The following is a 15,482-nucleotide window of genomic DNA, read 5'->3' as shown; positions in this document are numbered from 1 at the left end:
TACTACAGAAACTGATATCGGACGATATTTTACAGAGAACCGTAACACCGCGTCCACTAGAATACTGGAATGGGACACCTTCAAGATTGTCGTTAGAAGAGCCTGTATCCATCAAATTGCTAGGGTCAGCAGGACACTAGAGAGGGACATAGCCGAGACCGAACGAAACCTGACAACATTTAGTAAGGCAGCTGATGCTGACCCTGCATTTGTCCCACGACTGGCAGATTCTAAGACCAAGCATTACAACTTTACAGCCTATGCTGACAGGGTCCATCAAGAGGGCGACTAACCTGGCAGACTCTTAGCATGGTTTATACAACAAGAATCTGTGACTCCTCCCATTACCAAAGTAGTGGATCATACAGGGGCTATGGACCGTACTCAAACAAGTATTCTGGGAGTATTACACTGCCATATAGGAAGCACCCCCGGGCACCCTAACAAACCGACCAGATTACTTTCTAGGTGCCATTACTGTCCCTCGCGTTTTTATCCCCGCCAAGCTCGTTGGACAGGGAGATTGTGCCAGCAGAGGATAAGAAAGAAATCCGCGGCCTCGCCCGAAACAAAACCCCGGGCCTAGATGGTCTGCCCCTAGAGTACTATCACACCTTCTCGTCCCTCCTGGCACCACATCTAGTGACAATGTATGCAGCGGCTTAAAAAGAGGGTGAGCTTCCCCACTCGCTGTGTGAGTCCCTCTTGGTTTCTATCCCCCAAACCAGACAAAGACCCTACACAATTGGCTTCGTACAGCCCCACCACAATACTTGGAGCAGGCAATAACATATTAGGTAAACTAATAGCTGACCGATATGCGCAGATCCTCCCTGGCCAGGTCCATTTGGACCAAAATGGCTTTGTGCCAGGTCACAGTACCTCCCAGAACATTCCCCGCCTCTTCCAGATGCAAGATAAGGTGAGAGGATGATTCCAGAGGTCAGCCTGCCTCATACTCGACCGAGAGAAGGCATTGGATGACCTGATCTGGCATTATCTATTCACTTTCGTCACTCACAGGGGGATACGACCCAAACTCCTGGCCTATACCAAATTGCTATATTCCAACCCAATTTCACAGGTTTGACTGGGCCATCTAGTAGTGGCTCCTTTTCCGGTGGGCAAGACATGGGTGCCCGCACTCCACCAATTGTTTGCACTTTCCATGGAGCCCTACCCATACGACTACACAAGGGGGACCGGGAGTAGGGCAACCCACTGGCAGACAGGATGCCATAGTGTACCTCTATGCAGACGATCGGCTTCTTTATGTGCGGGACATCACGCAGACCTCACACACATACGAGATGTGCTGGCAGAATTCACCTCTGTTGCCAGGCTCTGAGTCAACTGGGCGAAGTTGACCATTTACCTACTCAATCAAAAGCAGGCAACCCTAGATGTATATCTCGGAGATACGCGCCTCACCTGGCATGCGCAGGCAACGCGCTACTTAGGGGTTCGCTTCTATCTTACCTCACCGGACCTCTTTGAGGAGAACCTCTCCAAGGCCCTGGCGGGCATACAAACCTAAGTGCACTCTGGTGATCCCTTCTACTGGCTCCCATTGGCAAAATCGCCCTGGCAAAAATAGTTATTTTGCCCGGCCTCCTTTATTACTTTATAAACCTCTCAGTTATATCAAATGCTCCTTCTTCAAGGAACGTAACACACTTCTATGTTCACTCATCAGGGGAACTGGCTGAAGGTGAGTCGCTCTAACCAAACTACAACTACCGGTGGACCGGGGAGGTCTGGGGCCTCTGTCCTTTCAGGCCCAATGGTTGTTCCGCTGGACAACTGGGCACAACCTAGACCCAGAGAGCGGGCCCTTACACCAGCCAACACTATGGCACCTACTTCTCCCAGAGACACAACCCTCTTCCTCCTGGCCCTTAAGATTCATCGCCTCTCCTGGGAGACACCCCAAATCTGCTCCTGATAGGCTTGCATGTGTGACTACGGCTAATACACTGCAGGGGAGACATAGACTTGGACGGATCATTTTCTGCTTGATGTAGGCGACCTTTTTGAGGAGGGACAACTTCTCACCTTCAAGTAGCTGACAGAGGCCTTCTGGCAGGGAAATTCTCTTACATAGGCGACTCAGCCACACTGTGGGATCTCACAGGAGGTGGGCCTATGACACACCTGGTGATCCAGACCATATTGACTATGGGACCTGGAAGCCAACTTATCACCTGGTTGTACAAGGCCATACTCAAATTGATGGCTGTCCCCTGACCGCACTTCGTCAGAAATGGGAGGACAAGTTTGGGAGGGTACTTCATGTCAAGGAGTGGGAAAGAGCACTTGAATTTGGGAAGAAAGTCTCCCGCAACTCACGGTTCAATATACAATTTTCCATTCTGCACAGGGCATACCTAACCCCCTGCGCAGATTCACCATTACTTCCCAGAGACCCAATTTGAGTGCTCCCGCTGCTGCTACTTGGTCATGCCCAACCCTTCAAGGCTATTGGCACGCCATATATACCAAGCTACATGATCCAAGATTCAAACTTGCAAGGATGGGGGGGGTTGAGCCTTTTTCCATCTAGGTCTCAAATAATGGAACGCGCTTCCAATTGCTCTGAAATCTGAAACCAGCCTATTTTGTTTCCGGAAAAAATTGAAAACTATGCTTTTTTAATAAATATATAAGTTGCTGCTTTTGTTCTATGGTACTGCTGCGTTGTCCTTTTTCTTCTTCAGTCTTTCCCTTGCGCCGGGAAACCCACTGTGGGTAGCTGTTGCGCATTATAAATTCAAATAAATAAATAAAAAAATTAAGCTGCTGAGGTAGTGTGGCTCACTGGTTTGAGGCGGCAGACCCGAGAGCAGAGGACGGCCAGGGACCAGGGTTCGATTCCCGGCGCGGCAGGTTTCTGGACCAAGGTCAGTGGACTCGATAATTCTCTCGCCTCGGTGCCCACTCTGATCAGCGATCACACTCGGCAACTCTGGGCATTAGCTTGCCTCATCTTCACTAACGGCCCCACCAGACCGCCGGGGATGCCTTGTCTCACCCTGGAGATACCCATTAAGGGACCATCTCTCAGGGAAGCCAGGAAGGGTTTCGCAGCGGTCGAAGCGCCTTGGGACCCTCCGGGTAAGTAGTGCGCTATATAAATGCCTATACATTTACATTTACATTTAACTCCCACTCATGCACACCTGAAAGTCCTATTCAAACGCAAGAAAAAGCACAAGGTATGGACGCATTTCACAACCTTGGCTTTGCTCCTTGCCCAACACATGATCACACTCCACTGGCGTTCTCTTACAACCGCTCCTGTAGAAGCGTGGAGGGGGGCGATGAGCAAATGGAGGGCAGCAGAGGAGGATGCCAGTCGTTACAAAGAGCTCAGTCGGATAGGCCAGTGACCCAGGTCCCCACAATGGGCAACAATGCTCGAACACTTGAGTTAAGTGACATGAAATGGTGACTTAGCCCCATTGACACACCACTTCATCCCCACAAACGTGGGGCCTTCCCTCTCGGGGGCCTCATTGCATGGACCCACAAGTCAGAAGCTCTACTAGAGCGCTCTTGAACCATCCATCATGTAGCAAGTGTTACATTTTATCCTGCCTACCACAATATATTTTATGTTGGCTTTGTTGGCAGTGGAGAAATATTTACCTAACTTGTATTGCTACACTCCATCAACCAAGATATAAGCTTGCAAGGTGTCCAGCTGCAATTCCCATCTCTGTCAGGTTATATGAAAAAAATCATACCATTGTACACTAACCTGGTGATTGAATGATTAAAATATGTATAGTAGATGACGTTGCCCTCAGGAATCTTTGGTCTGAGCAGACAGATGATCCTCACAAGAACTTAATGGAATAACCTCAATCACTTGCATTTGTATTGATTTCCAGTGAATAACTGTTTTGTTGTAGAAGTCCTTAGCAGCCATAAGGTCATCCAAGTTATTTGAGCGATTCCATCCCCAATTTTAGCTCTTCAGAAACCACACACATCATCAGTGAAGGAAATGGGCCCGTGGCAGTAGTAGGGCATTGCAGGAACTGGTCCACCTCAGTTAAAAGCCATAAGTACAATATGCATAATGACCTGGTATTCTCCAATGATCCCACAAGGCAGCAACTGATGAAGGGAGCTATGTGATGTAGGTGATGGTTTGAGGCCCTTTAATAAATAACTGCAGACTAGTGAGCACATACTAAATAGATGGCAACACCTGGCCTAGTTTGTTATTGTGTAATTTTTGGTAATACCTATGTGAAAGCTAACTGCTGAGAATGTATGCCAGGAAAATGTGTTCCCTTGGCAACTGATGAGCCATCAACTACTTTCCTCGTACCCGCCGGGTACATATCTATTCACATGTGTAGCTGAAATATTTTTAGAACCAAACTATCTAGTAGTTCTAAGAGATTAATGTGATCAAAGATGTCACTGGGGGACAGTGGCCCTTGACTGTCAGATTTCTCTGCCTGTATGTCATGCATAAATTCGAATGGTCACTCTGGAGGCTAGGACTAAGAAAAGCTGTCTGTGCATAAAATCTGTGGTGTCCACCACCGTAAATGCACCAACAGTGGTTGTTAAACAAGCACCATCTCTTCTCAGGCTCCCAAAACAAATGGCCACTCACTTGTAAGAAACTCCTGATATGGGCGATTTTGGAGCAATGGATTAACGCAGAAAGCCATCACATTCAAATTCTACACCACTTGCATAGTTTGGATATTCATCCTCACAATTTCCTTGTGCCAGACTGGAAATGGGGATGTGGATGGAAACTACTTTTGAAGATAGTTTGAGAAGACCAATAGTTATAATAGCTGCCTGATACCTGTGCTGGTCTGCAATTGCCTGTCATTAACCAATCATTTAATGGTGTATGAATACACTGAGAGCCTGATTTACACTGAGGAGGACAGGCTTTACTCTGTCAGGGTGATGAAGTAAAACACTGTCGCCCTCCCCATTCAGAGATGTCCACCACACCTGCAGAGTGCTCTCAACACGGGCAAGAACTGCCATTATGGAGGTTGCTGTCAATGTGTTAAATCTCCGTTAAACAGGACGGCGCCTGTCAAACTTAACTTGTTATTGTTTACTCCAAAAAAAAAAAAAAAAAAAACGAATGACCCCCCCCCCCACATCATTGGCGTTATCTTCTGTAGAATGGGGGTCATTTAAATGTGTTCACTGTTCCTGGGTTCTGGTTCTTAGGTTTATGGATAGACTGCATACGGAGATGTCCCACTGGTGGAAAAATAAGCTCAGATGGCCTTAAAGGTGTTGTGTGACTAGGGCACCTTTACAGAGTGTTACTTATTGGCTAGGCACGAGTCCTTGGGTCTCTGCTTAAGGACTCTACCACCAACGTGTCTTTTGGCATTGTGCCTGCAGTTAATTCAGTAATAAAAAGGAAACCTGCTGGTCATAAACTATCTGCAACATCTGCTGATAGTCCTGGTTGCCATAATGCTGCTGCCCTTGTGGCCTGTGATCACTAGGCACATCTGCTCAGGTGTGCCCATAAGGTTTATGGCCATTCTTAATGTGGTCTAGAGTCTGACCTTTCCCAAAGATGTGTTGCTCATTTAAGTGCATGTTAATGACAATATTTTGGACTTCTAGGTGCAAAGCAGAGAGAGCAATGTGCCATTAAGCTGCAGCTACCCTTTCAGTCTTTTTCCTCGCATAAAGCAAGAGCTTACTTTCATGATTGGTGGAACAGTGCGGATGCAGGGATAATGGATTGCTTCCCTGCTGTGGTGAACTTCATGGATGTAAGGACAGCATGTAACTGAACATGTGTTGGATTCTGTTGTGTGGGAGAACCTTTTGCTCAATTCTCTTTAAACCACGGCTTGCATTTTATAGAGCTCATTGTCCTGCATAGGAATGGATAGAAGCATTAGGAAAAGTTATTTTTGTCACTAAAAAAAAAAAAGGTGCATATCTAGCAGAAAGCAGCAATTTTTTTGCATACCATATATTTGTTCTGCTTTACGCAGTTCTGCATGGCAAGCACCAGCCACATTTTGAAAGACAAGCGCAACTGTGGATGTCATGGTTCACCAATGGAGACTGTCAGACGATTATCCCAAATTTTCTCCTCACTACCACCCTGCCTCAAGACCCCTAAGAACCCTTCAGTCACCTGTTTGTGAATACTCTAGATTCTGCAAAGTAGTGTGCTGTAGTACAATGGTTATGAACATTTTGACTTCTGTGGACACCCACTTAATCATTACCGGAATCTGGGGATCCCACTGAATAATTATTGGAAACTGGGTACACCGGATTAAGCAATTTCGATGATTTGAACCGCAAAACAGTACAGAAACAAACAGAAACAAGCATTCATCAAATACAATCACAAATGCAGAACATTTTATTCAATTCCCAAACTAATATTTAAAAACAATCATTATTTTAATTTTAATCGAAATATTAGAGCTTTTCTAAATTCAATTGTGGCCACCCATCATCCATACTATATATACCCAGACTGATGAACTTCCACCGCACCCACAAATCAATCTGCGAATAACAACTTAAGTTTTAGCCTCCAACTTCGAATTCCTTTACAATTACAGAACGTTTTAAAATTAGAATTTTCTATTTTACATTTTGCTTTGTTATTTACATACACTTTAATAACTTGTTAATATTAATTTTCTACTCAGCCGCAGACCCCCTGATTATGGGTCATGGACCCCCAGGAGTCCACGGATCACAGGTTGACAACCACAGTTGTATAATATTAGTATTGCTAACTTTTTTTAAAGCTTATGTGAATCTTCATTAGGAATAGGCTAATGGTCTTTTGCAGATCCAGTGTCTGCAAGCCGCCATGCAGCTTTAGCCCTGAAGCATACTTTTTTTTACTGAACCTTGAGCACCTTTTACTGCAGTTAAATCACATGTTGTTTTGGTTGGGGTCAAGCCTTGGGTACTTGTTGGCATCATGAGTTTCAGATCCAAGATGTGAATCATTTGATGTTGAATGCACAGAATGCTTTTTTGTGCTCGAGTAATAGCAATATGGTAAAGAAATATTTGTTTTCCATCATCTGCAGCAGTATATTCCCTGATCCACTGGCGTAACGAAAAATTGCGGGGGCCTCCTTGCAAGGAACGTACAGGGGCCCCCTCCGGGCTCTATCAGGAGCTCTCCAGCCAGAGTGCAATGCCGAGGGCACCCCCTGGAGCGTTGGGTCGCCCCGCACCGCGGGGGCAGTGGGGGCCTATGTTACGCCCCCTGTCCTGATCGGTCATCTTTGTGGGGAATTGTGGGCAGGCTTTAGGTCTTTCATAATCTGTTAATCACTCTGGGCACAGTCCTTGGTAAGTTCATTCTTGGGACCCCTGGTACTGCTAGTCACCAGATTCTGAAATATGTCGATCCTGTGTAGATTCTGTCTCCTCAATGTCCAAAGTTACATCATTAGTGCTGCAACAAAAGTTCTGCAATACTGGCTGTGACAGGTGTGTCTTGCAGAGTCTATAATCCAAATTCACTTAATTGAACAATCAATGATTATTTTTCATGCTTTCATAGATTTCAGTTGAAAAGTGGTGAAAGCCTGATACCGAATGAAGACATAAAATCCACACAGAGTCTATCCAAAGGTGCCTAAATTGACACTGCAATTTGAACTTAACCAACATTCTGCATATAAATGGCACTGGATACTTAACAAAAAGAGATGGAAAAAAAGAATTTAGGTTTGATTCTTTACAACCTACTTTGCAGGCACCCTTAGTCCTGAACTTGTCTAGTTCAGAGGATTTCTCTGCTACAGAATCTTAATTTTTGTCCACCTTTTCTGTGGAGCTGGACAGCAGATCCCTCTAGCGCCGAGACACCTCCGGGTAATAGTTTGTGCTTTATAAAACACACAATCAAAATAGTAGAATCATTGAGGTTTCTTGAAGTCTTCTCTATTTTGAGATCTCAACTATGTATCGGCTTCTTAACCACCTCACCGCTAGAAATATTTTCTAGGGGACTGTAGGTTTTTGGTTGTCTGACGGTGTCATACGGACTCCACCTTTGTCAATGCTTTATTGGTATAAATACGGTGATTTTGCTACCCCAAATAGAAAACGGTGATTTAGACACTACATCTTAAAAAGTTGGTACCTTGGAGAACAGACAATTAGAAGATCTTCATTCTTTAAGATTAAGCTTACGAGGCATAAAAGTGCTCAGGTAAGGAACTGAGTTACAAACAGCAGCCCAGATACATTTTTAGCAGGCAGTAAAATGTAAAAAGGTATATCTGCACTTACAATTAGTATGACCAACGGTACCATTAAAAATCCATTAAAATCAATTGAATAAATTGAGGGAAAAGGTTAGAAAAACATGAAACAAATGCAGAAATGGGTCAGAAGGATTCAAACATGAGTTTGTTCTTATATGGCCATGGCTGTTTTAACACCCACAGACTCACATTTTTCCCTCCTAGATAAAGGAGCTGAATGTAGTAAAGTGAGAAAAATTTCCACTTAATACAGACACACTCCACGCATCTGAAAAAAGTTTTTAAAAGAACGGGATGATGGTAGAACATGGGAATAAAGAGTAGTATACCTGTTTACGGTTATTTTATGTAGAGATATAAGACCAAATATAATTAAACAACAGATGATCAGTTCAATTACCAGTCCACTTCCAAGGTAAATAAGATTAGCATAACTGAGCTGGAAAATTACAGCACTAAGAATAAGCAAGGCTATGGTAAACAGTTTCACATAAAAATAGTACCATTGTTTAATGCCCCTTTCCATTCTTACTTTTTCCTGTTTCTTACAAAGAGCAACACCAACTTGCCCACTAGAGCACCAAATAATAGCACACGTAGAACAATTTCCCTGAAATAAAGTGGAATATAGTAGTTTAGACCTGTTCACCCAAATAATAATTCGCTACTGTGCCAATTTCTGAAGGCAATCCTATTTTATTGTGGAACAGAGAGTGCAGGTCAGATTAAGTTTAAAATGTATTCCTGCGAACGTGTTCTGCTCAATGTGTTACATCACACCATACAGAATTGTGAATTCAACCAAAAATGACCAACATTTTCTTACCCGAACAGTTCCCTCAGAGCTGAGCTGCTTTCGTGGCTTCTCGGGCTCTGCCCGTGTACCATCTGGGTATGCATGTAAGTAAAGGCATTTTCCCCCAAACGGACAGGTTCCTTTCCCTTGTTCAAAATACTTGCAGGCCTTTTTACTTCAGGAAGAAACAAGAATACTTTTAGTGCATTCATATTAGTTTAGACTTTTAAATGCGATGAGCATACTTTATGCATTAGAATGTCACTCACCAAATGATTTCACTCAGATGGCTTTTTCTACTTACTGATATGTGGAGAAGAACAGAACTGATTCAGATTAAGCAAGATGTACTTTGTCAACATCACAAAATTCCAAAAAGAAGTGCAGATTTCTTGCGTAATATGAAGCATCCATCTCTAAAATGAATGGAAGCTCAACATTTGGATGTGGCAGAGTAGAAGCACAAGAGAAGCATAGTTTTAAAAAAAATAAAAGGTTACTTTGGCCAAGTGAAGGCAGCTCCTTTGGGATGAAGTTTAGGAACGGGAATGGGTGTTGGTATCATAGAAAATTGATGAATAACTATTACAAAAATTTACAAAGCCTAAGAACTTTCAAAGTTATTCGAGTAGTGGGTGTATGCCAATGAATTATTGCTGCAACTTTGTAATCGTTTTTTATTCCCTGTGGGCTAGATATGTGCCCCCAGCATTCTATTAAAGTGGCATGTGATACACACTAAATAGAGTTTGGCAAAAAGAGAATAATCTTCTCATCACTGTAATACTGTCTTATTGTGTTGCATATGTGTTTCCAGGAAATTAAAGTAAATCACAATATAATCTGAATGCACTATAAAAAATGCATCCAAAAATCCTCTCAGCACCTCATTAATAACAATTGAAATGCAGCTGAGACATGACGTGATAATCAAATAGACCAAGCAATGAAAAATGCAGTTGTATAATCATTACCCTCTTGAGCTCTAACCAAATGATACACACCTCCAAGATCAGCTTTGATAAAAAAAATGTTACCTGTTTTATTTGACTTAAGAACAGATCAATGGTAACAGGCACCTGTTTTAACTGTAATCTTATGGATTGCTCTGTAGTCAATAGCTGTTACCTCACCCCATTTCTTGGGTAGAAACATGAAGCAGAGGAGCCTGGAGACTGTACTGGTCTGATAAAATTCCATTAGCTAGATTCCCACCTATATAATTTTTTAGATACTCGTTTTCTGATTCTATAAGTGCATGCACGTAACTAACAAGGTAAATGCCCTGAGTTTCATTTTAGTCTTTGAATCATAACATCAAAGTGGAGGTAATAAATTTGCTTTTTTCTTTTCAAACACATCCTGAAATGCTCATAAGATGGTAAAGTGATTGGACAACTAATAACAGGTGTCCTTTTCCAACTATTACCTTTGAATGACGTCCGCAATTTTGTTCTTCAGTTATCAAACAGAGATTTAGAATATAATCAGAATTAATTTGTATTTGCTTGCTGCCCAATTAGTAATAGAATTAAGCAGAGTTAACTTTGGTATTTCAAAACATAACAAAAAAAACATGTGCGCGTCAGAAAATACAAGACCTAATGACAATGCTGTAAAGATGCTGTGCGTGTAAACATTGTGCAGACTCAGTATCCCTACAGTTCTTTAAGGTTCTTGAACCTACAAGTCCATAAATAACCTCACCCTGCCCAGCGGGAAATGTAATTGTCATAGGAACAACAAATGAGCAGCTGAAAACTGCATGGTATTCTCTACCCAAGATGGAATGACTAATAATTATTCACTCCACAATGCAGCTAGCGCCTTTTTTTTTAGGTCAAGGTGTCCAGTTTTTAGTCGGTGTTAACTATTCTATCTGTGATGTTACTGATATTTGATTTCTTGAGATCCTAGGGTTACTCTAGAAACCTTTCACAACATGTCCAGATTTATAACAATACATACATAATCTTCAAACACTTATCCGTTCTTTTCTTCCTTTGAAAAAGGACCTTTCACAATACATAACCATATAGGGTCTGGATATATACATTTTCATCCAGTCTGACTTTGAACACTTTGGTACATCTTCAGTATATTAGAGCACGGACTACCGAAACCCTGATCTAGCTGTACTACTTAACCTACAAGCTCTGCACACTTTGTATGGAGATTTCCAACATGTGCTACTACATCTTTCAATTCATTTTGTAACCCTTGATAAAGAGAAAATATTTTCCCGTGAGGCCAAACAGTCTCTACTATGACACCATTAAAGTTAGGGATATACCTTATTTAATCTTAACGACTGTTTCAAATTCAGAAACTCACCACCTAAGGAAAGACCATGTGAGTTTCTAACAAATAACTCTTGGATTTGCTCACACAAGTGAGAAACATTATACCATAGTGGATAATTGTGGTGGACTAATGCAGTAATATTGCCACCAGTCATAGTTCTACTCTAGTAAAATAGAACAAAGGCCACTTTGGTTTGGTCTTCAGGAAATGTCGAGGATTTTCACAGAAAATCCAAGTAAGGGCAATAAAGCAACAATGCAAACTCCCAATGATAACCAAAAAACACTCTGGAGGTGCTAAAGGTACCATAGGGTGTACTTGTGGGCGTGAATGCATATAAGACTTATGGTCTAGTACTAGGAGTGGCAAGGTCCAAGTAGTAGTGGTCTTGGCTTCTGAAGGCAATCAAATCTGAAATAATTTTTTTACTTCAATTACATCGGATTGTAAGTTCTTATCCTCTGACCTCATTAGTAAAAATTTCTGTAGTAATTTGGTTACTGCAGGGCTTGAGAAAAGGTAACTTCTGAAACCATTTCTCGGGCTGAAATGATAAAATAGGCTAAGCAATCAGTTAGGCTTGTACTAACTTGATAAATCAGAACTAAAAGGAACAATGCTAACATTCACACCTCTCTGAACACACAACAACAATGTAAAGGATATGTATGCAAGTCCGCTGCAGATTTAGGTAATGCGTAGAGGAATAGTGTACAAGAATCATTTAGTGTAAAATACCAACTATTGTGTGTGTGTAGTAATTTTGATCATTGGACATGGCTCTATATACCACTTGCACATAAGAGATTCTGTGACAGGATGTTGCTCACTCCTAACACTTCTGTCGTAAATGAGCACAACTCAGGAGGGAAAAGTGAGAGACACCTGCCAGTTTAGTTCTTGTGAAAAGGTCACAATTTCCTTTTGGGGCAAAATACATTTACAGGTTGTGACCCCAATAATGTGATTGTATCACAAAAGGAAGATACAATTTCACTCCAGCATAAAAGAGCAGAATTAAGTGACAGGAATCGGAGTCAAAACGTTTGGCTCTCTCTTGGCCGTGCATTCAGTCCCCACTAAAACACAAACACTGCTGTGTGTGGTTATTTTCATAGACAGCCATGAAAAAACATACAAGTCATACATGAGAGGGAGCGGATTGGCTACGCAAGGATAAACACTTATAATTTTAATTCTGTGAGGTATGGAATTTTAAACAAACGCCAACTGCAATTTCTTTGAGTGATTTTGATGCACAGAGTAATTGGAGACCTCTCTCTCTCTCTCTCTCTCTCTCTCTCTGTATCTGTATCTGTATTACGTATTGCTTGAAATTTCCAATGAAAAGCAACTGTTTGTTTTGCTAATTACTTTGGTGGAATACGACAAAGCTGCACGAAAATAAAAAAGGTTAATCAGTCTGGGTTAGGCATACCAAATTTTGTGCCGATTTAGCAAAGAGGGGGAATAAAAAAAAAAGTGATTTTCCATTTAACTCCCATAGCAATATTCGCTCCCTACTAGAGCAAAAAATGCTGAATAGAAATACACCATGCTGAATAAAAATACACCAAACTTGGCATGAAAGTAGAACTGTAGGCAGGGAAGAGCCTTTGCTTGGTCTAGTGTACTGGTGTGAAGCCGGAGTAATTTTCCAGAAATGTGTTTTACACAAATGTACAGGGTGAGTTGTAAAGTGCTAACATATTAGATATCTTGTCAGTTTAGAATGTTTTTCAATTTGCATACACGTTTATTGCCATTTGATGTATTTGCACGGAATTTGGCAGATATTGGTTTAACTTGCTTTTTGTATTTTAAAATGTGTGCATATTTGTCAAGGGGGCTGTTACACCTGGAATCCCCTACCTTTCTGCCATCAGACCTCATATTTTGCCAACTTCATTTTTTTTCTGGCTTTAGGACTCTGCACTCTTGACCACTGCTAACCAGTGCTAAAGTGCTTGAGCTCTCTCCTTAAAACATGATAGAATTGGCTTACACCCAACTGGCATATTCAATTTACTTATAAGTCATGAGTAAAGTGGTACTACATGTACCCAGGGTCTATACATTATATGCTACTAGTGGACCGGCATCACTGATTGTGTCACCCACTTAAGTAGCTCTTTCAAACATTCTTCAGACCTGCCATTGCAGCCTGTGGGTGAAGTTTTAAACTGCCATTTCTATCTGGCAAAATCAGCCTTTTGCCAGGCCCAAACTCTTCTTTTTGATACATATAAGTCACCCATAGGGTAGGCCATGGACATCCCAGAGGCCACTGGCAGCGTATTTAAAAATGAGGACATGTTTTTTAAAGTTTTCTAAGCTTCAGTAGTGCAAAACATTTTTAATTCATTTTCACAACTGTAAGGCCTGCCTCTCACATACGATAATACTTAGTAACCTTATTAAATTTAATAAGTGATAATTTCCAAATAGGATCAGGTAACCAGATTAGGTTGGTATATTTGGAATTGTAATGAAAAATCCTCACTAATGGTGAAGTCAGATTTTTTGATAAAACATTTTAAAATGCTGATTTTAGTAAGTTGCCATTTTCCTGCCTTAGCCATCTAGTGTCTGTAGCCTGTCGCTGAGTCACATGAGTGGGTGTAATTGGCAGTTGGGCTTTGAGTATCCTTCCTCGACAGCAACACACAATAGGGAGCTTAGGTGTGCCCATCACAGCCAGGCTGGTTGGGCAGAGCTAGCCACAGGCTATGTCCTGCCCCCATACAAAGGGTTAAAAACCAGCTGTATTTAGTCTGAAATAAGGGGAGGGGAGGTAGGAAACCAGTGGACTTCGCAGATAAACCTCTAGAAGCGTTTCCCACTTCAAAAGAAGACCCAGATATAAATACTGGACCTCATATACCAATTCTTCAGTACACTTCTGGACCCTCAATCAATCAATCAATCAATCAATCAAGGGCATTGTAGGCACGCTACTCACCTGTGAGGGTCTCAAGGTGCTGAAGGGGGGGGGGGGGGGGGGGGCGGACCGCAGATATGTTTAGCCAAAGAGCCAGGTCTTAAGAGTCTTCCTGAAGGTGTTCAGGGAGGGGGTGAGTCTTATGTCTGCCGGTAGCTCGTTCCAGGTATTGTCTGCAATGTGAGAGAAGGATCTTCCGCCTGCTCTGGCCCAGTGGATGCGCGGGGTTTTGGCCAGTGCGAGGTTGGCAGATCAGAGGTTTCTTTTGAGGACGTGGAAGTTGATTCTGTTGTTGAGGTATTTGGGTCCGTGGTTGCGTAGGCATCTGTAGGAGTGAGTGAGGATTTTGAAAGGGACTCTTTTCTCCACGGATAGCCAGTGGAGTCTACGTAGAGGTTGGCTGATGTGTTCGTGCCACTGGATGTCGAGGACGAGTCTGGCGGTGGTGTTCTGTATAGTCTGGAGTTTGCGGAGTAGGGACTTGTTGATGCCGGCGTAGAGGGCGTTTCCGTAGTCCAGTCTGCTGGTGATGAGTGTGTGGGTGACTTTCTTCCTTGTCTCCGGGGGGAATCCATTTGAAGGTCTTGCGAAGGGTGTTGACGCAGCTGGAGGTGACGGAGTTGATCTATCGGTTCATGGTGAGTGATGAGTCGAGTACGATGCCAATGTGTTTGGCGTAGTCTGAGGACTGAGGACCCTTGGACACTCTTCTAGGAAGAGGGAATCCTTTGCTGCTAAACGGGCTACCATTCTGTTGGACTGTTGCCTTTCTGGATAGCTGCCCTCCTCCTGAGTCACAGGGATTGGACCTGTACCTGAACCCTGGGCTCCTAGAGTAACTCCAAGGGCTAGTCTGTTGGCCTCCAGCTCAGAGCCACAGGAACATAACAGGATCACAAGCACCTGAACCTGCACCCAGATCCAGCTGGAGAAAGTCAGTCCCGGACCCCTAAGTGGTGCACCTCCGGTCCCGCACCCTGGGTGTGGCCTCAGGGAGGCTGAATTGAGGCTTATGGGCTCTTTGCAAGGCAAACGGGACTGTTGATGTTTGTGACTCACAAAGCCCCACAAAGCAAAGTTCGGTCAACCCAACTCTTCGTGCTATGGCATTGACCACTCGCAGGGAGCGCCATGCAAAGCTCTGGCCTGCCCACTCGCAGCGACAACGGGATCT

General features: G+C 42.9%; 1 protein-coding gene across 2 annotated transcripts in view; it reads right to left on the bottom strand.

Moving 5' to 3' along the window:
- Window positions 1–15,482, bottom strand: part of MKRN2 (makorin ring finger protein 2) — a 158,808-nt gene that overhangs the window by 26,889 nt on the left and 116,437 nt on the right. For both annotated transcript variants that reach the window (XM_086938966.1, XM_086938967.1), the window contains exon 7: window positions 9,094–9,238. In XM_086938966.1, coding sequence (XP_086795092.1) covers window positions 9,094–9,238 — 145 coding nt within the window. The remainder of the gene's footprint in view (window positions 1–9,093; window positions 9,239–15,482) is intronic.

The sequence above is a fragment of the Lissotriton vulgaris genome, chromosome 9, assembly GCF_964263255.1.
Source record: "Lissotriton vulgaris chromosome 9, aLisVul1.2, whole genome shotgun sequence".
NCBI lineage: Eukaryota > Metazoa > Chordata > Amphibia > Caudata > Salamandridae > Lissotriton > Lissotriton vulgaris.
Note: the sequence above shows the minus strand (reverse complement) of the source record. Positions and strands in the feature narration are given on the sequence as shown.